Source organism: Euprymna scolopes, chromosome 32 (genome assembly GCF_053919585.1).
Source record: "Euprymna scolopes isolate OS-2025 chromosome 32, ASM5391958v1, whole genome shotgun sequence".
Lineage (NCBI taxonomy): Eukaryota > Metazoa > Mollusca > Cephalopoda > Sepiida > Sepiolidae > Euprymna > Euprymna scolopes.
Genome location: NC_136513.1, coordinates 99660348 through 99683714, shown reverse-complemented (window position 1 = coordinate 99683714; position 23367 = coordinate 99660348). Strand labels below are relative to the sequence as shown.

Below are 23367 nucleotides of genomic sequence, written 5' to 3'. Positions count from 1 at the left end.
TGTAAAGTTTGAATTTATCAAATAGTAATAGGCTTTGTTAAGATTTTATTTGACGCAATAAAGAAGTTAAACCTGTTTAATTCTCATTTAAACCTCTCCCTTGTAACGTTGAACATTTAAAAAGTAAAACTTGATTATTTTGAAATAACAGGTTATGTTTTTGATTTTTCTTTAACATGTGCACAATAAGTGAAAAACTTGAAAATTACGAGTTTTCCTGTGGTGGTATATTTCATATCCTTAGTCAGACATTTGTTCGATTAAGAAGATGAACCAGCCCGGCCGTGGTAACAATACTTATGCGTGGGCGTATAGTCGTTTTGTAGAGGTACAGGATACTTACAGGTGTGTGTAGACTTCTAGCACGATAGGGAGTTCCCTCTTGTTTGCAGCATCATTTGCAATGTACTTAATATATACGTTAGTTCATATGAGTGTAAAGCCGAGGAGTGTTAACGAATAATTCTGAGGTAGCATGTTATTTGGCATAGTAATTGGTGGTTGGAGAAGTTTTTTGTTACTGTTAAAAGAGATCAGCTTATTCTTCCTAGCATTAAATATTACCATCTATTTACTACTTCATTCCATCGCAGTCTTGAGGTAATTTTCTAAAGATTCGACCAGTGTCCTATATTTGTATACATCTGTTTAGGATCCTAAAATATGTATTCGATCTAATTGGCCCAACTTTATAAACTAAGCTCCAACCCCTGTCCTATCGCCGCAATGTTGCATTTCTGTGCCTGTTTTACAATATTTTAAGTGAATGTATTTGATGAACTCGTAGAACCTGTGCCAACTCTTCTTACATAGTCCTGACAAATTCGCTTAGCACAGAACTACAATGTTTATGTCCCCAAATACCAGATAACTTTCTACTCGAACAGTGTCTTCCTTTGAAAGGCTAGATCTCGGAACTCCCTTCTTGCTACCTACTTCTTTGACTGTACTTATATGCAGAAGTAAATGCAGTAACGTAAACTAACTATTGTTAATCTGTCCTAGACATGGTTCCAAAGAGTACTCTCTTACATCCATCATCGATATGTTTTGTTGCGAGTGAACGTGATGTAGCAAATAAAGCTTATATTTAAGCTAAATATTATTTTCTAATATTGAATCTTATTCCCTTACTAGCAGTTAAACTCATCTTTAGTCGGGTCCCAAGTACTGTTCGTAACTTTATGCGCATATATATATATTAAAAAGTTTGGCTCATGTCCAAATTACCTACATCTAAAATTTAGAGTGTTTAGACCAGAAATTGGCAGAGGAGTATGATAGAGTATGCAGAGGTCAACTTTTTCAACCTCTCGGAAGCTAAATTTCGGCAGAACGTCGATCAGAAAGATTGCTGCATGTCTGAATACATTTTATGTAAAATTTCAATTGTACGAACCCAAAATTTGCTTAATAGTTTGCTAGAAATCGCAAAGGTCACTTCTTTCCAGCCAAATTCTCGAATAAAAACCGATTAAAATCTTGCCTTATGTCAGAATACACTTTATGTAAAATTTCAAATGTTTAGACCAAAAATTGGCTGAGTAACTGTGACCCCAATTTTGCCTCCTTAACAGTTATTGTTTTGGGCTCAGATCAAATATAAACGTTAGATCCATGTCCAATTAACCTACATGCAAAATTTCAAGTGTTTAAACTCAAAATTGGCGGGCAATTTAGTAGAGAATTCAGAGGTCAAACCGTTGCACGTTGATCCATTGACAGCCGCATTTCTGCCCAAAAACTGATTGAAAAGATTTTGCCAAATTTCAATAGACTGAAAATTGACAGAGTAGTTTTGTAGGGAAATGTTAACAGACAGACATACACACAGACTAAACGTTTCATTTTATATATATACTAGCAGTGCAGCCTAGCATTTGGGGGCCCTATGTACTGTTCATACCTTTATGTACATATGTATATATGTATTAAAAATTTGACTCAGATCAACGTAACTTACATCTAAAATTTCAAAGTTTGCGGAAGAGTTTGTTAAAATCTACAAAAGTAAAGCTTTTCAAATTTGATCTCTTCTCTGCAAAATTTTCGCTCCAAACGGACTAAAATGTTTGCTTCATGTCTAAATATCGTTTATGTAAAATTTCAAACGTGTAGATCAAAAATTGGCTGAATAATTTGCTGGGGATCGCAAAGGTCAAATCTTTGACACTTTGGCAGCGAAAATTTCGGCAAAAACTGATTACAAAGCTTGCTCCATGTCTCAATACACTTAATAGATAATTTCGAATGTTTAGACCAAAAATTGTCTGAGTAATTGGTTAGAGAATGCGGAGATCAATTTTTTAAAAAACTTTTACCCCAATTGCATGAATACATTTTTTACAAAGGAGTTACCAGTTTCCAAGGCCTGGGGGCCAGTCGAGGATAGGGGTAAAATAGTGTACAGGAGAAGATGGGACAATATCGTAATGGAAATTTGGTGAATTGGTTAACTTAAGAAGACAGCTCAGCAAGATCATGCAGTTGAAGACTGAAGATTGTAGTCAGTTGGAAAGCAGGAAACGGACGTAAGTTCCACCGGCTTGCAGTTCTAAGAAAGTAGCTGTGTTCATGGAATTTATGTTAAGGTGTAGGCTGATATTCCATGAACAAAGCTTCGTTCTTAGAACTACACGCCTATGGACCTGTCTTCAGTTTGCCTGCTTTCCAGCTGACTACAATATGGTCGTCTTCAAGTCTAATGTGAACAAGATTTTGATGAGCCGTTCTATATAAGTTAACAAATTACATTCTTTAAACCTTATCCTTGAGTGACCTCTTGGCCTTGATAAGTGGTGATGCCTTTGTAAATATATATATATATATATATATATATATATATATATATATATATATATACGTGGATGTGTGTAGTTTATATTATTTTCTATTTTATGTTTTATGGATTTTAACATTTTTCATTTCATATCTCGTATGCTGGTAAGCGTTTATTTTGAAATTTTGGTCGAAGTTTTTTTAACAACGACATTTACATTTTATATTTGTGTTTTGTCTTCATCTTATTAATTATTTTGTATTTTATTAATTTAGTTATTTATATATATATATTTATAATTATGAACATATTCCAGTTTCCTTATTTATTTTTATTTATTTATTGAATTCATATCTATAATATAAAGCTGAATGTGTGTGTGTGTCTGGTCAGGAATACGCTCTTATATGGTTGACTATTTTTAAAACTGATTACATATAATGAAACTTTAATAAAGACTTGTCATATCTGTCTGCGTAAGTATACTTTAATACTTATGTTTCAGTTTTACGAAATATGGTATAATAAAATTATGGGGTATTCGTTCGCGCCTGACCTCCATAGAATCGAAATATGTCACAAAGTTTAACTTGGTTTTTTAATATAGATCCAGAGAATATTGTGATAAGTGTTTCAGTGTGAACAGGTATGGTATAATAATTTATGGGGTTTATCTATTTTATATTTACTTTCATCATATTTTGCTTTGGTTTTGATACCCCCAAATCCGAAGTTATCTCTTTACAACCCTTCTTTTTCATAACCTATCATACTTTCATTAATCAGAGGCCATTTTCTGTAGACTGTTTTTGAACCCAGTCAACGACGGGTACTTTTGTTAGTTAACTAGAAATAACTATATATATATATATATATATATATATATATATATATATACATAAATCTAGTTACTCTATTATATTTAATCCTTATTGAAATTTTGTGCATGGTTTATTTTGTTGTACTTTGTTTTGATTTTTTATTCATTTTATGTTCGGCTGTTTATCTGTTTAATTTAATTTCGTTTTTTTATAAAATATGTTCATTATTTATGTACTTATGTCTTTATATTTTTATAGGTGTTGTGGTTAAACGAAAAAGGTTGATTCTAATTCAATTTATTTCAAAGTATAAAATAATACAGATCTCGATACAGAAATCAATATTGGCCAATATTTCGTTCGATTACAGTCATGAAGTTTCAACGTGGATATGTTTTTTAAGGAAGATGATTATGTATTCAAGGGACCACACTGCATAGTCGATGTATGATTTATTGAATGTGGTGCATGGAATACTAATACATGTGGCAGTTTGTTAAGCTGTGTCTTGGTTTTGTTAATTCTTGACGCAGTTTACGCCCGATATTAATTAGTCATTAGTCTATGCACTCCCTTAAGATCGTGATTGTGAAGTGCGGCAGTTTCAGTGAAGAGAGTGTCGCGTCTGTGTTCAGAAATTGCTGAAGTTTCTACAAATTACTAATTTTTAATGCATAATATTCACACAACTTATGGCTGCTAGTAGTTTTGCTGCATTCATTGCGAATTTCGTCAAATCCCTCCACAGAGTTCAGTAGTAAAGTGGCTGTAATGCATGAAAATACCTCTACAGACAACCTTCTTGTAGAATTTTTTATTTAGCTTACCTATTTCAGGATGAAATCTTAGAGTATAAAGGACAAAGAAATTACAGACGCTTAATAGCGAACACATTGGGTTAGCCTTTGTTGTTAAATATGTTTAAAATTGGGGTGGACACCTATGGGGACAGTCCTAGAATAAGGATATCATCTACGTATCTTGTGAAGAAGATGTTGTAATGACAAGATTTTAGGATATGTCGTTCTTATTTATCAATGAATGTGATGGTTAATACGCGTGAGAGGTTTTCCTGTTATTTGGCCCTGTGTGTTCTGTTTGTATGTAAAGCAATCGCTTAATATTATTTGTAGAAAATGTTGTATGTCAGGAGACCGAATCAATAATTGTAACTTGAAGATTAATTTTCGGGTGTGCAAGAACGGATGTGTAGCAAGTATATATATATATATATATATATATATATATATATATATATATATATATAAGAGCGAACAGTTAATAAAACATGTTAAAACACTTTGAAAAAGAGTTAAAAACATATTTAATCTGAAAAGGACACACTTGATAAGTGGATAGTCCTTAATCCGCGAAGTTTTGAAGAAATACTTTCCATCTCATCAGAGGGTAGGTATTAGCAAAATGCGGGATCGGATTTTGCATACAAAATGATGAAACAACAAGTAAGTCACAGATCTTACTTGATAATAAAAAGTGGAGCAGAGGGAATATGGTGAAGAAAAAGGTGATTACACGTGAATGGATAGTCTGGTGAAAGGCAAATAATCCAATGACGGTAAAATCCAAAAATATAACTTCAAGAGAGTTAATTGAGTTTCCATTTGTACAAGTAAAATCCAAGGAAATCACGTAATTGGAAAATGATCCAAAATAATCCAAAAGGCCGAAATCCATGAAATAATCACAAATATGTACAAAGAAAAGAAAAGGGGAAAATTCCAATAATATTAATAAAAGAAAAATAAGATATGCTTTTCACACGACTGCCGCGACATAATAAGAAAGATCAGGAAAGAAGAAGAGAAAAAATAATGGTGATGGAACTGAATATAAGATAGAAAAACAAATGTCAAAATGACCCAGACAAAAAGGATGTTAAAAGGCGCGAAAAAATATAGGGCAAAAAAAGGTCAACCGAAATGTACGGGTTATTACTTAAGAAAATATCAACAAAAGTTGTTAAAAGACATTAAATGGAAAAAATAAATTAATGAATAAATACAAAATAAAAAAATAGACAATAAATAAATAAATAATAAAATATTTTTTTAAGGGGAGAGGATGGCCGGTATCTGAAAATTCAGGATAAAGCAAGTAAGTATGTATGTAAATGCATATAGTAAAATATAAGTAAATATACATGCAGGATATAGATGTGTGGGTAGATAGGAATATTAAGACTAATACAGAAACTACAGATAGAAAACCAGCCAAAACAAAGAAGAAATAAAGAAGTAAAATATAGGATTATTAAGTTATAATGTATTAAGAAAGTTTGTAGAAAAACGATAAAGTTAAAGAAGAATCATATATCTATCTGAAAGGTTAAAGTAATAACTATGTAATTTCAAAATTACTATAATTAAATTTGGATTTATGTTTACAGAAAGACATAAGTTCGTTTTTAGAATTTATTATATTTTTACTTTGAGGGGAGGTAATTATAGTCATAGCTTATATATATATATATATGTGTGTGTGTGTGTGTGTGTGTGTGTGTATGTTGACCACGACACCTTAAGACGTCATGTGGCTTGAGTAAGCAGGCAAGTTCTAAAGAATGAAAGAACTCAAATTATTGATTTACTTCTTCCTATCCCTGTACTACATCCAATAGAACACATCTGGAAGAGTCTGTTACTTTGGTCAAGTAGAGTATCCTTGTAATTGTCTGTATTTTTGAGACGAGGTGTTTTCATTGATTGACATTTGTCGGACTGACTTCCTCATCTTGGTTGTTATTGTCACAACGTTTCGGCCGAACGAAGGCAGTGAAAAAAGTAGCATTTAAAACAGAGAATCAGCAAATATATCCCAAAGCCTAGCTGGAGTCCGAACACGGTACCCCCGTAATAATAATAAAGGGTTGGGTTCGGGACTCCTAACAAACGGTTTCCCAGTTCGATACAAAACACCTGACGAAGGCCGGAGGGCAAAACGGCCGAAACGTTGTGACAATAACAACCAAGATAGAGTATCCTTGTTTTTATATTTCACTAAATATTCGTCATACATATGCACGACTTTCAGACGGTCGTGGGTGTATGCGTATTAAATAACTAAAAATAAAAAAAAGCAAATTGATAAAATGTAGTAAAAAGAGATGTAATAAAATATGACATCACTTTGTTGAGATGAGACGAACAGAAATTTTCAAATCAATCCGTGCACGAAAGCCGTTCGACATGTACCACGAAGAATTGAAGAAGTGAATATAAGGAACACTTATACAAAACACTATCGTAATAAACTATATTTTATTGTTTTCTGAAAATATTACAATACGATATCATTTTTGTTTATTTCATTTCAGGGAGATCATTCGATGTTGAATATTTCGGAAGGAAAAATCGTAAACCTGAAGAGGAGTATGGGATTGGAAGAAAGACTTAATAACCTCGTGAATGAAGGTACATTCGCCATGTTCGGTAATTAATAAAATTAACCTTTATTTTATATATTTAGTGAAATAAACTAATAAATTAATTTGGAAAATTACGATTTAACCAGAGAGCAACTCCAACAAAAACAAATCGCCTACTCGCTTAAAGCTTGCATTTAATAATATCCACGGACTTAAAACGAAATTAGATCATATAGAATCATTTCTCCTAGTAAACTCGGTGAATATCTCAGTGCTAAGTGAAAATAATTAACATTCCCTTTGATCATTTAACGCGGCTGGTTATCTCCCACTTTGTGGTAAGGACTCACCTTGCAATATGTACTGACTTGGAGTCTACATTCAGAGCACGCCTCCTTGAATCAAACGATCAGGCCTTGATATGCTTTAAAGTAAAATTGCAACTTATATTTTCACTACTGTTCTCCCTCGACCTAGGATTGTACTCCAATCAACCTCGTCTCTGACAACATAGATGCAACAATCTCCCGAGATGCTAATGCCAAGTACATGTGTTTGATGGCTTGAATGTCCACCACAGTAATTGGCAAAGTCGATCACGTTTTGATAATAGTGGAAATCACCCCAAACTCTCGTCCACTATGTGATGACGAAAATATACTGTAAGAAGGCTGACTAGGAAGCCATAAATGATTACATGAGAAGTTTTCCATGGTTTAGTATATTTGTTCTTACGACTAAATAATTCAAAGCGAAAATTGAAATTCATCTTTCCACAAGGAAGTTCTTTAGCTAATCGAACTCTCCACATCGGTTCACCACAGTAATTGGTTTTTTTTAAAAATTGAAACAGACGTAACTGGTCGCATTATACATAGACTTTTCTTATCCCATTCCCTATCACAGACGGTGACGTTCGATCAGCAAGTCCTGTATTTTAGATTTATTTCCAATCATATTTGATGAGCTATTACTCAAAACGACAAGGTATTGTAAGAAGGCTGACTGGGTAGCCATAAATGATCACATGAGGAGTTTTCCATGGTGTATATTTGTCATTACGACTAAACTGTGTGCGAATGAGGATACTTAATGTCCAAAGCGAAAATTGAAATGCATGTTCCCACAAAGAAGCCCTTTAGCTAATCGAATTCTCCACAATGATTCACCTCTGATTGTGCAACTGCCATCGTTCGAGACAGCAGCATTCTGCCGACATATGAAACAAAGTCAAATACATATAGACAAAAGTTTGCAGAAGATAGTGACGTAGCCGTAGTCATGAGAATGTATTCTGAAATAACTAGAAAACTCGTTCAGTTTCTGGAAAATTAATAACAGCGAAGTAGTAATAGTTATTCAAACATGGAGATTGTCTGCACCAAAAAGCCAAATCTAGACCCAAATGAGCACTCTTCTCAAATGTCCTTTTGCGCACAGAAGCCAGACTTGATTATATAGAATTAACTGTTCCCTTATTCCTGATGCCATAAATAAGCAAATATATCGAACGCATGAGGTCCAATATTATCCCTGCTATATTATTAAAACTAGACATATCGAAAGAATGTGTTTCCAATATAATCCCTGCTAAATTATTAAAAAGAAGACATATCGAAATAATATAGTTCCAGTATAATCCCTGCTATACAGGGTGACCCAAAAAACGGGCCCAAACTCTAATTAGGCCCCGTTTTTTAGTGTTTTGTCCGAACGAAATTTAACAGTGTATTCTTTGTTCCAGCTCCCACTAGGGTCTTGGTGTACACACGGTCGTTGATTCTGGCATGTCCTATAAAATAAGGGCAATCGGTGAATAAATAATGGAGCTATCACGTTTTTTTGGTCACCCTTGATTATTAAAATAAGACATATCAAAAGAATGTGGTCCCAATATAATCCCTGCTATATTATTAAAAGCAAGACATATCAAAAGAATGTGGTCCCAATATTATCCCTGCTATATTATTAAAAGCTAGACATATCGAAAGAATGTGTTTCCAATATAATCCCTGCTACATTATTAAAAACTTGACATATCTAAAACATGTGGACCTCATATTAACGCTGCTATCTTATATAAAAAAGTTTATATATCAGAAGAATGTAGGCCCAATATTAGACCTTCTATATTATTAAAGACAAGCCATATCGAAGTCATGTGGACCTAATATTATCCCTGTTGTATTAACGGGAATTTATCGTCAGTAACGTTCAACGAATTTTATTCCGTTGCACGAGACTAAGTGTTCTAAAGAAATTTAATCACATAAAAAAGGCCAAGGTAAACCGGTATACATTTTATCAGAAAGAAGAATGAGGAAAGGAAGGAAATGTATAGTTCGGCTGGGCTGCCAAATCAGTCCTCTCGCGGTTCATAAAGAACACTTATAACAAATATACTTTTTACTTGCTTTTTTTTCTTTTGGCATGTCAAAGTTCGCAAAACCACTCTGGTGCTTTAGTTCGCAGGTCACAGGCGCTCTGGTGTAAAACGGAGGCCGCAAAACTACTCTGTCGTAACTACAAAGTCGCAACACCGTTCTAATGTTTTCGTTCGAACGTCACACACCGCTCTGGTGTTAAGCAGAGGCCGCAAAACTACTGTCTTAATTCCGCTCTGGTGTTTTCAAAAGCTTAACACCGCTCTGGCGTTTTCCTTTTCTTCTGCCAGTCTGTTGTGTTTTTTTCTTCTTCCTTTTATCGAATATCCCGAGACACAGCCAGAAGTAGTAGCACCAGATTCACCGAGAGAGGGAGAGAAAAGAAGGGTAATAAGAGAGAAGAAATACACCAGTAAGAGGGGGGAAAGGAAGGGGATGTAAATAAGGAAAAAACAACATTTCTATACTCTCCTAATTAAAAAAGAAAAAAAAGAGAAAAAAGAAAACTCCAAACAATGTAATTAATACCAAAGGAAATCAGGATACCTGTCTTTAACAGACCTTCGCGTTCGAACAGTTTTCGACTGAAGTTCGCTATGAATCTCTTCTTCACCTACATTATCGCTAGAATCAAGAGATGGTACTTGGTACGAATGTGAAATAGTGAGCTCCAAGGGGTACAGATGTTTGATAGAATGTTCCTGGAATCCATCCCCTTTCTTAAGGTGTACAGAACGAACCATTCCAGCGCTCCCGATGTTGAGCTTTACTACCCTTCCTAAGGAACAATAAGGTCTAGGTTTAGTAATAATTTTTTTTTATTAATATAACATCTTCTATCCTGATCTTTTTTTCAAAATTGGATTGATACAAGTTGTGGTTTGAGTTGTCCCCCTTTGCAAATTGGCTGTTTGGAGAAATGGAAAACTAGATGGCTCTGGTTGATAGTCAATTTGCATAAGTGGAGAAATGAGCAGCATATAAACGGTACCTTTTTTTTTTTTTTTTTTTTTTTTTAAGCAGGGGCGAAGAGCGCAGAGAGTGAAACGGCGGTTGGAAGAAGTGACGGTGAATTCTTTTTATGACGGTGAATTCTTTTTGGACGTTGAAGAGCTCGACCTTTTGGAAGGAACAACTGTGGCTTATATATATATTTTTTATTTCTTTTTTTTTCTACTTATTTACACAAGTCTTTTGACAATTCCCTTAAACTTAATAAGTACTCTTCATACCATAACAATTTAAACTTTTCCAACAAGGAATCTCTACCATTTAAACTTTCTATTAGATCATTGCGATTAGGAGGACTCGTAGCAAAGGGTTCTTCATCGAGATTCAAAAACACTATTTCCATGGAAGGGCCGAATGAATGCACTAGGGATGATTTCTTCCAAACTGGAATCGTCAGAACAACGATAGGTTAATGGTCTTTTCGTTTATGGATTTCTCTAAGTCAGATAGTACCGTCAATAGTTGGAAATAATCCAACTTATTACGTCCTATGACCTTAAACAAACACTTTTTAACTGTCTTAATCAACCTTTCCCCATACTGCTCCAAACCAAGCTGAATACATCGGAATAGTAAGATGTTTTATACTACAAGTATCGTTACTACCCTTAAACTCATTAGACACAAACACTTTCTTAATCAAGTCGCAACCGGCGACGAAGGACAAGGCGTTATTTGAGTAAATGTGTGAGGGTACACCAAACTGATTAAAAAATCTTAAGAAAGCTAACACTGCTGAATGGGTGGACATACCAGGTACTAATTCCAGATGGATTGCTCTGATATTAAAACAAGTGAAGATTAAGATATACATTTTCTTAACTTCACTATTTTCTACAACCCACAAATGACCAGTAAATCTATCCCCGTGTGCAGAAAAGGTCTAACAAGATTTACTCTATGTTTAGGTAAATTAGTTACCTTCGGATATTTAAGAGACAAGGAATTATACCTTTTACACAAGGCACAACTAGCCATGACAGTTTTAATTGCCTGTCTAGCTTTGGATATTCAAAATCCAGCAGTACGCAATTTACTAAGAGTTGCAGCAATACCCAAGTGTTTACAGTTAATATGGCAATCCATAATTATCAAATCCGTAATATTACAAGATTTTGGTAAGAAATAATAATATAATAATAATCAATAGAAAAGTAGTCAGAACTATCGATTCAACCACGACACCGTATTAAACCCTTTTCATCTAAAAACAAATTGAATTTCGATACCAACTGAGGTATCTCTTCTACTTTGGTTTGTTGTAAGAAATTCCTCTCCTTAGCGAAGAATTGACTCTGGGCTAAACTAATCAAGTATAACTTAAACTTGATAATGGCACCATGATAGTCTCTCCTTAACTTGGTAATGAACCGAACATCTACAGTCAATATTCTTATTAATATATTAAGAGAAGAGAACTTGTCCAAGTTTATTATAGGAGTATTCGTTAGTTCTTCTCCACTACTCGTGTGGGCAGTGATTAATTCTTGGCAGTTTTCGCCGAGACACTCTAAATTATAATTAGGCAAAACCAAAACTCTTGCATATAACCAAAGTGGGCCTTTTTACTAGAATTCCATTTCTTTAATAAATTTAGTCACAGAAATACCTCTTGTGACGAAATCTGCAGGATTTTCGGTCGTATTTACATATCTAAATGTGATATGTCCTTTGTCATGTAAATCATTCACCATTTCCTTTATGTCTTTAAACGATTTCTGGTAAATTAACATTTAGTATAAATAGACTGAGAAAATAGCCATGACAGTACCACTTGTGCATCAACGGCGACTAGGATTTCTCTAAACTTAACAGCGAACCTCTTAATCAATAATGTGACATGTTTAATACCCAAATATACCGATAACAGTTCCAAGGCAGGTAGAGTCCTCTTGACAGCTGGGGCGACTCAGTCTTTAGCATATAACAACTTAGCCTCACCATGTTGGTATAAATATTCTACAATACCGTAAGCTAAATTAGAAGCATCACAGAATATCACCAAAATAGCAGAAGAATTAGTATAGACTTTACATCTATCAAAACTAATCTCTTCAATACCTACAATATTTTCACGAAACTTATTCCAGGAAGTCATAATATCACCCAGTACCTGCTGGTCCCAGGCGACACCTAATTTCCACAGCTGACTCAAAATAATTTTCTCCTTGATAGTAACGGGTAACACAAGACCCAGTGGATCAAAGAGGGATGAAATTACTGACAACATGTCTCGTTTGGTAGAGACGACCGTTTTAACACCACTATTAATCACCCTGACCACATCCAGGGCCATATAAGTAGCCTAAAACTTTTTCAAAAGGCATACCATGAGTGGAATTATTATTCTCTAGATTGATGTGATGTGATACTAATTCGCGATTACTACAACAGGTTTTCAGCTCGAACCCACCCTTTAACGTAGTGGTTGTAGCTTCAATATAGAGTTGTAGCAATTCAGAGGGTGACTGATGTGTCTTAACATGGTTGTCAACATAAAAGTTGTTTAACAACATATCCCTACAGGGACCAGAAGCGTGGCCTTCGTTATAAAGATGGCCGGCCAGCTGAAAAAATGACGTCATCGCCGAGGTCCCAACAAGCAAGATATGTGGAACTCTTAGACTGTCAATAATGGACAGTAATTTTTACAGACAGCGTTACAAAACTTCAAAATTGGATTAAAATAAAGAAATAAAGAAAGAACACGATTTATACTGAAACTCATCTAATATTAATAATAAAAAAATAATAAAAAATAACACACAAGTTATTTGTTTAAGTATATTATAAGCAATTGAATATTTCGTTGTATTATAGATTTTAAAGATTAGAATGCGTTCTTTAATTACTTATAAATTACATTTTAAAAAAGTGAAGGAACACGATTTGATTTGAAATAAACTTGAAGTTTATTTAATATAATTAAATGAAAATTATGCATGTAAGATTATGAATATTTGAAGCAGAACACAAGCAAAACATTTGATATGAGTTAAGACAATAAACAAATATTAAAATTAAACTTTTTTTTAAAGCAAAATGAATATTTTTTTAAAGCAAAATGAATATTTTTTTTAAATCAAAATGAATATTTTTTAATCAAAATGAATATTTTTTAATCAAAATGAATATTTTTAAATCAAAATGAACCACAATATTTTTTTCAAAATCAAAAACAATATTTTTAATAAATTCATGAAATATTGCACAGTAAAAAAATTAACCCAAAGAAAAAATCATGTTTCTTATTTAAGATTATTTCACCACATAACAAAAATAACATGCAAAATCATTTTTTTTATATCCATATTTTCAGTTTGTTAAAATACGTGGGTTTGTATGACTGTACACATAGATTCGAAAAAGTTGTCAAAAAACAAATATATAACAAATAAATGTTATCAAAGGCAAGATAAGTTACTTTTCTACCAAACTGGATATATTTTTCGTGTTTTTATTCAATGTAACATGTTTATTCGGCTCGAAAAACATAGTGTTTACCGATGTATTCGAAAATTCCAGATGGCGTCTGATTCTCTCTTTAACACGGTAAGTTTGGGAAAAGGTGTTATAAATACAAAACCGGATAAAATACTGTTAAAAACTCGCTCAATACATGTTACCGTGACATAGGTTGACATATATTCGGCGGGTTTTTAATAGTATGTTGTATAGTTTTTTTTATTTATAACACCTTATCCCAAACTTACCGTGTTAAAGAGAGAATCAGACGCCATCTTGAATTTTCGAATACATCGGTAAACACTATGTTTTTCGAGCTGAATAAACATGTTACATTGAATAAAAACACGAAAAATATTTGGTAGAAAAGTAACTTATCTTGCCTTTGATAACATTTATTTGTTATATATTTGTTTTTGACAACTTTTTCGAATCTATGTGTACAGAGTAATACAAACCCAATTACGTTAATGAAATGAATTGTACTTATTTACTATGCCTCCCCACGGGACAGAGTTAGACACCAGGGTCGTTTTTTAACGTGGAGAAAAGGTACAAAAATAAAAATTGTCTCAGTCGTGAAGGATTTCTCCTCCACCGAAAGAGAACAAGAAATAGAATGCAGCATCTGGAGAACAGATACTACACTTTGATCTGGTCCCGAAGGCCAAGACTGTTCAAGACCACGAGTGAACGCGCGTTTTTTTTTTTTTTTTAGTTTAGTTTTATATATATATATATATATATATATATATATATATATATATATATATATATATATATATATATATATATAAAATAAGTATTTTTAAATTTTATCTTTCTAGCTTTAAAAAAAAGTTTAAAAATTTTATCAGCCAGCATAATTTATTTTTAAATATTGAAAAATTTCAGGAAAATTAATTTTTGTTAGGTTTTTTAAACGTGTGTCAACAGCTTAAAAAAATCGTGTTTTAAAGAGTCGATGTTGTCTCGCATTTTCATTAGTTTTGTATGCTGTAAAAAATTTTTTTTAATATTAGCAATTTATTTGAAGCTTCTTTTGAATGGTAGAACATTTAGGATGATAATATTGAATTAAATTATAGTTACATCGTGTTAAATACAGGGGGGGAGCACGTTAAAACTTACTTTGCTGAATGGAGATGGTGTAAAATCTTTTTTTTTTTTTACTGCATTATAATTCTTTATCTTTCGGAAATGAAAATACTGTCACTTTTTGGTCCTTTACGATAATTTCCTCAGCAAGTTGGAACGATGCACCGTGAAGGCATTTTAATAAAAAAAGAAATATTACACTGACTTCAAGACGTTACGAATGCCTACCGGTGACTACCGGTGTCACCGGTATGGACTATCCGTGATGACGTCAGCAGATTAAATTATTTTTGCTCACCGGCCATCTTGTCTTTTAAGACGGTCTTGCCAGAAGCATGTCTTTCTACGTGATACTTCACGATATAACTCAAAATAAAAGGACTCTACACGAATCCGAAAATGAGCGATTTGTATCTAAAACACACCAGCTTATCCTTCAATTTTAGGAAAAAGAAAAATTTATTTTGATCAAATTCATTCTCCAGCTTGATCAGAATTTTTTTTTTTAAAATTTTTTTTTACACAGTGATCACCACTTATCAAGGCCCGGAAGGGTTATTGCAAGTACATTACGTTAGTGTGGAGATTTGATGAAGTGTTCCTTCCGCATGTCATCTAGGAGGACAAAACGGTCAGTTCTAAATTTGAACAAGATTTCCAGCATATCAGTATAGAGGTTTACGCCCGAGTAGGCACTGTCATCCAGCGATGGCTGCCCTCCTGTTCTTATTTTCGTAGTGTTTTGTAGCTCCTTTTTAAATACCGGACGATGCGGTATCCATGTGTACTTGTTAAAGTCCACTGGGGATACATTGATCCTCTCTATTATACTTTCTTTTTCTTGTTTTAAGAACTCTTGGCAATAATCCATGTACAATCCTCTATCTGATAACTTTTTCACAACCCTATCTAAAAAAGCCAAGGACACCTGATAATTAGAAGGAATTAAGCTAAGTTTGTCCAAATTCCAAGGCAAACTAACATAACAGTTATTATTTGATAGAAGAACGATATATCTCGATTTTCGCCTTATCGTAAGTCACTTCGTCGATTATACCTAAAGGTTCCAAGCTAAACATTTTATCTATGTTTCTTTCAACCGCAGATTCGTCAAAGCAGTACAAAGGGTCGAAATATTCAGATTTCGTATCCATGACAAAGTAGACGTGCGTGATGTCGCAAGAAGAGAATTCTCCTATAATACGATTATAATTCAGCTCAACCTGTTCCTGCACAGACCGACAGAGTTTAAAGTTATTAATGTCCCCGAACAAGACTATTCCTTGAGACAACTGAAACGCAAATCCGTTTTTAAATTTGATTATCTGCATGAGTCCCATATATTTTATGATATCAATGCCTACCAAACCATGCATAGGAAAAAATCTGTGGCTAACTTTACCTTGTGATCCTTTAAGTCAGCGACCACTTTACAGAGCCCTTCAATCTGAAAGGACAGATCCAGATGCTCTCCTATCAAAAAAAGCACGTATCTTGATTTATCCGGAAAATTGACGCTTAGAACTATCTCCTTAAAATTTGTCTCATTATCTAGAGATGTCTTAACATTGAATTTACGATTCTTCAATGGGAGTAACTCATTAAAAAACATGTAGCAATTCTCTACACAAGTAAAGACTTTTCACTACCCGTATCTAACAGGCAATTAAATGTAACTTTTTTGCCATACAAATTTGCTGAAATGTTAACTACAGGTAACAAAGAATAACCGCTAGTCGACCAGCTAGCGTTAGAAGAGACGATTGGTTTAATCAATCCAGGACACATAACACTAACATGGCCAGGCCCATTACATGATCAGCACAACTCAGATTTCTTCTCTTTTCGAGGACAGACATTATCCATATGTAGATTACTAGTACATCTAGAGCAAATTTCAATTCTCTACATCTTTTTATCTTTTCGGCATAGGTCGGATATGATTTGTACATATAAATCCTGTGATTATTAGATCGACAAAAACAACCATATTTAATTTTAGACGCATAACGTGAAAATTTTCCAAGGTGGAGGGCTTCCTATTTTGAAAGGGAAGATTAATTTTGGGAAAAGATTTTCTTCCATAATTCACTACTTTACGATTTCTAGAGTCGTTACTGCAAAACTCCAACGTTCTAAGGATATCGGTACTGTTGTCCAAAATTTGTACAAGGGAGGGATAATTATTATCCAATTTATGAATTAACTGATTGAAACGAGGCAGGAAGCTTGTTAAATATTATAAAGCTCAACAAGCGATTCCCTGGGGAACCATATTTTAGGAAATCTATTTTAAAAGAATTTTTCAACTTATGTACTTGAGTTTTCACATCATTCAAGTATTTTTTCATTGCAAAACTGCCGTATAAACAGTCCACGTCTAACCAGGAAGAGAAGATAGACTCTACTATACAGTTTTCATCTAGAAATTCTTTACATAGTAGATCTATAGCTACAGAATAATTCTCATCCGATACAGAAAGATGCTTTATCAGTTGGAACGCGTAACCTGATAAGTGTTTTTTTAAATACTACCAGCTTCAACGCGTTGTTATCCTAATTAGAAACACAGTTCAAGAAGTCCCTATGAAAGTTCAAGAAGGCTAATTTGTTAGATTCCAAGTCCTTATCGTGGAATTTAGTACATTAAATTTTCGGGGTCAAATTAATACTTTTGTCCTGTTTTAAAGACTTAAGTCAGGAGTCACCATTTAACTTAATAAGAGAAATCCTCCCAATTTCTCTAGAGTCTGTAATTTGAATATTGAGCTCTCTTTGTTGAAAGCTTCCACTATTTCATCATCGATATTTTCTTCCAGGTAGGCATTGGCCAACTTCTCTTCAAGAAGTTCCACCGATGCCAATTGCTCATTTACTTGGGTCTTATACAATACATATCTGGATTCATCAATTTCCTTTGAATCTCATAGAGACTCAAATATAAATAACAAGAAGTCCACAGAAACAGTTGCCATGTTAACTAACTAAATCTAAGAAGAACAGTGAAAAAACGATGGAATAGCGAGCTGTTCAGGAAAGATCAGAAACACGGACCTCTTTTTTAAAGACAAACGTCTTAAAAGTTCGCCATAACCCGAAACTGAACAAGACAAGATGGCGACTCAATAAGGCAGAATGTAGAACCAAAATAGAGGGATAAAACAGCCACAGTCAGGTGAACATGCTTTTTATAGAATTTGGATGAAATAATTAACAATAATTACGTATAGAGAAATATTTAGAGAAACTAAACTTTGGGTTCAAAAAGAAAAAAAATTGCTTTACATAAATCTTAGTAAGACCGGTGTAAAAAACCATTCAGGGTAGGAATACTACTAGTAAATAAGACATGTATCATTCACTTGATTTGGCAGAGTAACGGGAATTTTATCGTCAAGTTCAACGAATTTTATCCCGTTGCACGAGACTAAGTGTTCTAAAGAAATTTAATCTCATAAAAAAAGGCCAAGGTAAACCGGTATAAATTTTATCAGAAAGAAGAATGGGGAAAGAAGGAAATGTATAGTTCGGCTGGGCTGCCAAATCAGTCCTCTCGCGGTTCATAAAGTACACTTATAAGAAATATACTTTTTACTTGCTTTCTTTTCTTTTGGCAGGTCAAAGTTAGCAAAACAACTCTGGTGCTTTAGTTCGAAGGTCACAACACCGCTCTGGTGTAAAGCAGAGGCCGCAAAACCACTCTGTCGTAATTCCAAGGTCGCAACACCGCTCTGGCGTTTTCCTTTTCTTCTGCCAGTCTGTTGTGTTTTTTTCTTCTTCCTTTTATCAAATATCCCGAGACATAGCCAGAAGTAGTAGCACCAGATTCACCGAGAGAGGGGGGAAAGGAAGGGGAGGTAAATAAAGAAAAAATAAAATTTCTACAGTAAAATCAAACCATAGACATATATATTCCCGACTATATTATTCATAACTCCATATATCGAACGCAGGTCGTTCCAATATTATCTCTGCTATATTAATAAACACTAGACGTATCGAAATGTTGCGGTCCTACTATGACGTGATCCAAATATTATTAAAAATTAGACAAACCGAAAGCAGGTGATCCAAATATTGTCCCCGCTATTATTAACCATAACAATGTCGAAAGTATCTGGCCCCAATATTATCCCTACTATATTATTAACCAGATATATCGAAAGCAGGTGGTCCCTATATTACCCCTCTATATAATTAAAAAATACACATATCGAACGCATGATGCTCCAAAAATATATCTTCTATAATATGATAAACTGGATATATCGAAACCACGGGGTTCCGATAAAAACTTTGTTATATTATTACAAACTAAACATATCGAAACCATGTTGTACGATATCACCCCAACTTTATTATTAAAAATTAGACATTCCGAAAGCATATTGTTTTGATATATTGTCCTATATTATTAAAATAAGATATATAAAAAAAGTGTAAGCCCGATCTGATGATTTCTACATTATAAAGTTATTCCGCTATAGTTTCTCCGGTTATTCCCAAACTCTTCAACAAATAAATCGAATTCTGTTTGTCAAGTTTTCCAAAAATACTGGTGGCAGAATTGACACTAAAATATCTTCCTATTTTTCAGTACTTTACTAATCAAGCTCTAGTTCTACTATAAATTCAGGAAAGTCAGTTCTACTGAAGATATCTAAAAACAGTGGATAAAGCAGGTAAGACTTCGTTCGTCGCTCTAGAAATATCAGAGGTCTTTTACAGGGGTTTCACGATAGTCTTCTCATCTAAATAAAATCATATGCTATTACTGGTCGTATATCTGAACTACATTATTTATAATCGGGTATGCACCGGAGTCAACACATGGATCATGAATATTCCTGATATTCATAAATGACCTCAAATATATAATTGTATCTGAGAGAAGTATACTATATGATTACACTACGCTCTATGAAAGACTCGTTGGGTAAACAATTAATACATATTGGTTTGAAAATGGTTAAAGACTAGTGGAACACCTCTGGTCTGTAGTTGTATAATGTTTAGCTTCTTTTTATAATTACAAGAAACCTTCTCAAACACTGATTACCATAGCTAAATGATACACTACCTGGAAGTACTTTCCTTAACTTCATAGGCGTAATATTCAAAAACAACATTAATTGGAACCAATTTAGGTAATTGCCAAGGTTGGTGCAAAGAAAGTGGCTCCCTCTACCGTAAGAAAATGTTTATCACATTTGAGAGCATCCTGCATCTTTACAGTATTAGCCGATACATGGAGTATTTTCGTCCCATCAGCTTTACAAGTATGTACTGGTAAGTGCACGAATGAACTCAAAGCGCTAGTACATCTCCGAAGTAAATACCCCCGACAAACCCGACAAGCAGCAAAATCCAACCTCTAAACAGTAGAAATATGTAGTTGCCGAAAGGAGGCCTACTCGAACAGCTTATTCCAACAAACTGCGAGAATTCCCTCCTAGGCCCCTGCTTCCCTGACTGTACTGAAATGCAGAAGTTCAAATGTAATGTGAAGAGGCATCTTGCTGCCCAACTACGTACAGTGTATCCTTAACATCTAGTTCCAAAAAGAAACCCCTTTAAAATTAATAAATTGTTTCGGGTGGTAAGTCAGTAAAAAACTTAAAATAATAAAATAAACTGAGGTATAATTTTATCAACTTAATATACATTTTACGCCAAATCAGCATTTTACTGAAACTATAAATTTGTTGAAATTGCACTGAACATGAAATGCATACAGGCATGCACATTGCTGGACGGAACAAATTGCGGTTGACTGACACAGAAATTACTTTTAGAAAATAAAATATCTGGATTTTGTAAGTTTTATGGCAAAGGTCAGCTCCAAATGTCACGTAAACAACTGTCGCTAAACAATTGCTTTCGAAATGTAACTGTATTCACAGCGAACACGATATTCCAGAATATATGCTTAAAGGTAAATGCGTGTGCGTCCTAAATGTATATTGGCAAAGCTGGAGTGAGATCGACAAACAAATTCCTGATCGAAATGAAAAAAATCAACCTCCGTAAATCTCAGTGCTTCCCGTCACTCTTACTTTTCTTATTTCACCGTTAAATAAAATTATCTAATTATCTTATAATATAATTTCAAAGTTACATTATTATAATATAATATAATTTTATACATCACTATTTGTCGACATTCATTTTATAAATCAAACGATTGCTAGGAATGAACTCGTTAGTCGGTTGAGTTTCGACCAAATCTTCAAACTAACAATAAAGAAAAGGTGTAGTTTTTTCTTCCATCACAACGTCAATTTTTTATATAGTGATTGCTTTATTGTAAATATACCACACTTTTATATTATTGTTGCCTAACTTGCAATGTCACAACTCTGGCGATGAGATCTCAGACTTATTTGAATAATATAATTTAAATCTGAGCATATACTTCCATGAAAAGCTAACAGTCATGATTTCAAATTTACCTATAGTTACAAATTTATCTACTAATGCATTTTTAAATATACCATTTATTTAAAGATTCTTTACAAAAATGTAATTTTAAACACAACTTTATATTTGAAACCCAACTCGTATTAAATGCATATTCAAACGATGATACAAAATATTAAAAACCGCTAAATTTAGATTTTTGGAAAATCTAATATATAAAATGCTATATGGCTGTCTGTTTGTTTTTATTTTCTGTTAGTCTGTCTGTATCCATATTTTCAAACTCGGTCTCCTCCATAACTAAATGTCGCATCGCGACACCATGAGCCTCAAATGATTTGATTATTATGGGCCGTTTTTTTTAGCCGGTTAAAATAGTTTCAAGGTGTCAAAAATTGCTCCAAATTGAAAACACTCGTTATACATTTTGTAGATATATCATAGTGTATATTGAAGTTTCAATTTTAATAAGTTCATATGAGCGTACGGTTCAATCGAATGTTATGTTTTAATAATTAATTCAGAAATTAGCACATATTTTACCATATTAACCTACGAATTTTGCAATGAATTTTGTCTATTTAAAACAAGCTAAAAATTCAAGTTTCTCTTATTGCTTTGTGAATTCATCCAATATATGTTAATTTTTAAATTAAACGCGATGGTATAAGAAATATGTAATTTTTGATATTAGTACAGTTGTATTTATTTGCAAAGCTTTTCTCTAAAGTATTGTCTTAAATTCCTGTTTAGGAATGAATTCATTTTTGATGATTATTCGATTTATATTTAAATTATTATAATTTTTATAAATACAGTAACACTTCTTTAATTTGAACTTCCTCTAATGTTTGGCTTCCTCTCATTTGGACTTCTTCTAAACCTGCACTTTCTCTAAAGTTGAACTGTCTCATCATTGATATTGTATTAGCATATTTGATGCAGAGTTGCAATCAAACTGTTTACATTGTTTAGTCAGATATTACGCAGAAATGTTAATATTGCTACTATGTAATTAATGTAGATTATCCATTGATAATAAATTTACACTAACTGTAATTTTTTTTCAGATTACTATATTTAAAATAGTGTAAAACAACTCATCACAATGGCTTGCAACTCTAACACCAGAGAATACATCTGGTCTAGAAAAAATTCTTGAAACCAAACGGTTACCGACCAATCACGCTTTTCTTAAATCACTTAATGAAAATGATGTTGAAATGTGGGTGTAACAAGATTAGGAAACTACTGATCAATATCCTGAAAGCAGTAATGGTGATGAAAATAGCGACAGCTCCAATTCTCTTGACCCTAATGTAAATGACCAAGTACACTGATGAAACAATATCATGGGATGATGCAGAAAAGTCTATGGAGACGGTTATAAAGTTTTTAGAAAAAATGTCCTTACTTTAGTTACAACTATGTTTTGCAAGCAATGTCACTCCAAGGAGATATAATCATAAAGAAACTACAGCACCAAGAAATTGTAGATTTTCATGATAGCTTACGGAATACAATGGCAGCACCCGAGAGCTCAATCGATGAAAATAGAAACTGCAATGAGACTCATCCAATGAAAAAATTAAAAAAAAACTGAATTTTACATAAATGTATGATTTCTGTAGATGATAACTTAGGTAATAAATACCTAAGAAGTAAGAGTAGATTTAATTTATTTTCAATGTTTTTGTTCCTGGTAATAATATTTAACAATTCTTGAAGTATATCGTAAACTCAACTTGATATATACATGAAGTATCATATAGCAATGAATTTCATTTACTATTTCTTAATTCTTAGAAAATTAAAGTTAACTGCAGCATATTTTTTATCACGAAACTTGAACAGCATCCTCTAATTTGACCGAAACGGATGTTTAAATTATAGGAGATATACTGTATATATTTTTTCTTTTTAAAATTAATAACTGTAATACATTAAACAGTTCATATTATTCTTGTTAGTAATTTTAATTTTTAAATTAAAAGAAAAAAACAC

The 23367-nt window shown here is 33.2% G+C and overlaps 1 protein-coding gene across 7 annotated transcripts in view; it reads left to right on the top strand.

The window, feature by feature from the left end:
• The window catches only part of LOC145256536 (uncharacterized), a 106175-nt gene that overhangs the window by 46505 nt on the left and 36303 nt on the right, over positions 1–23367 (top strand). For 5 of the 7 annotated variants that reach the window (XM_080115566.1, XM_080115565.1, XM_080115571.1 and 2 more), the window contains one exon: positions 6935–7049. In XM_080115566.1, coding sequence (XP_079971692.1) covers positions 6935–7049 — 115 coding nt within the window. The remainder of the gene's footprint in view (positions 1–6934; positions 7050–23367) is intronic. The other 2 variants (XM_080115568.1, XM_080115567.1) reach the window with 1 other exon arrangement.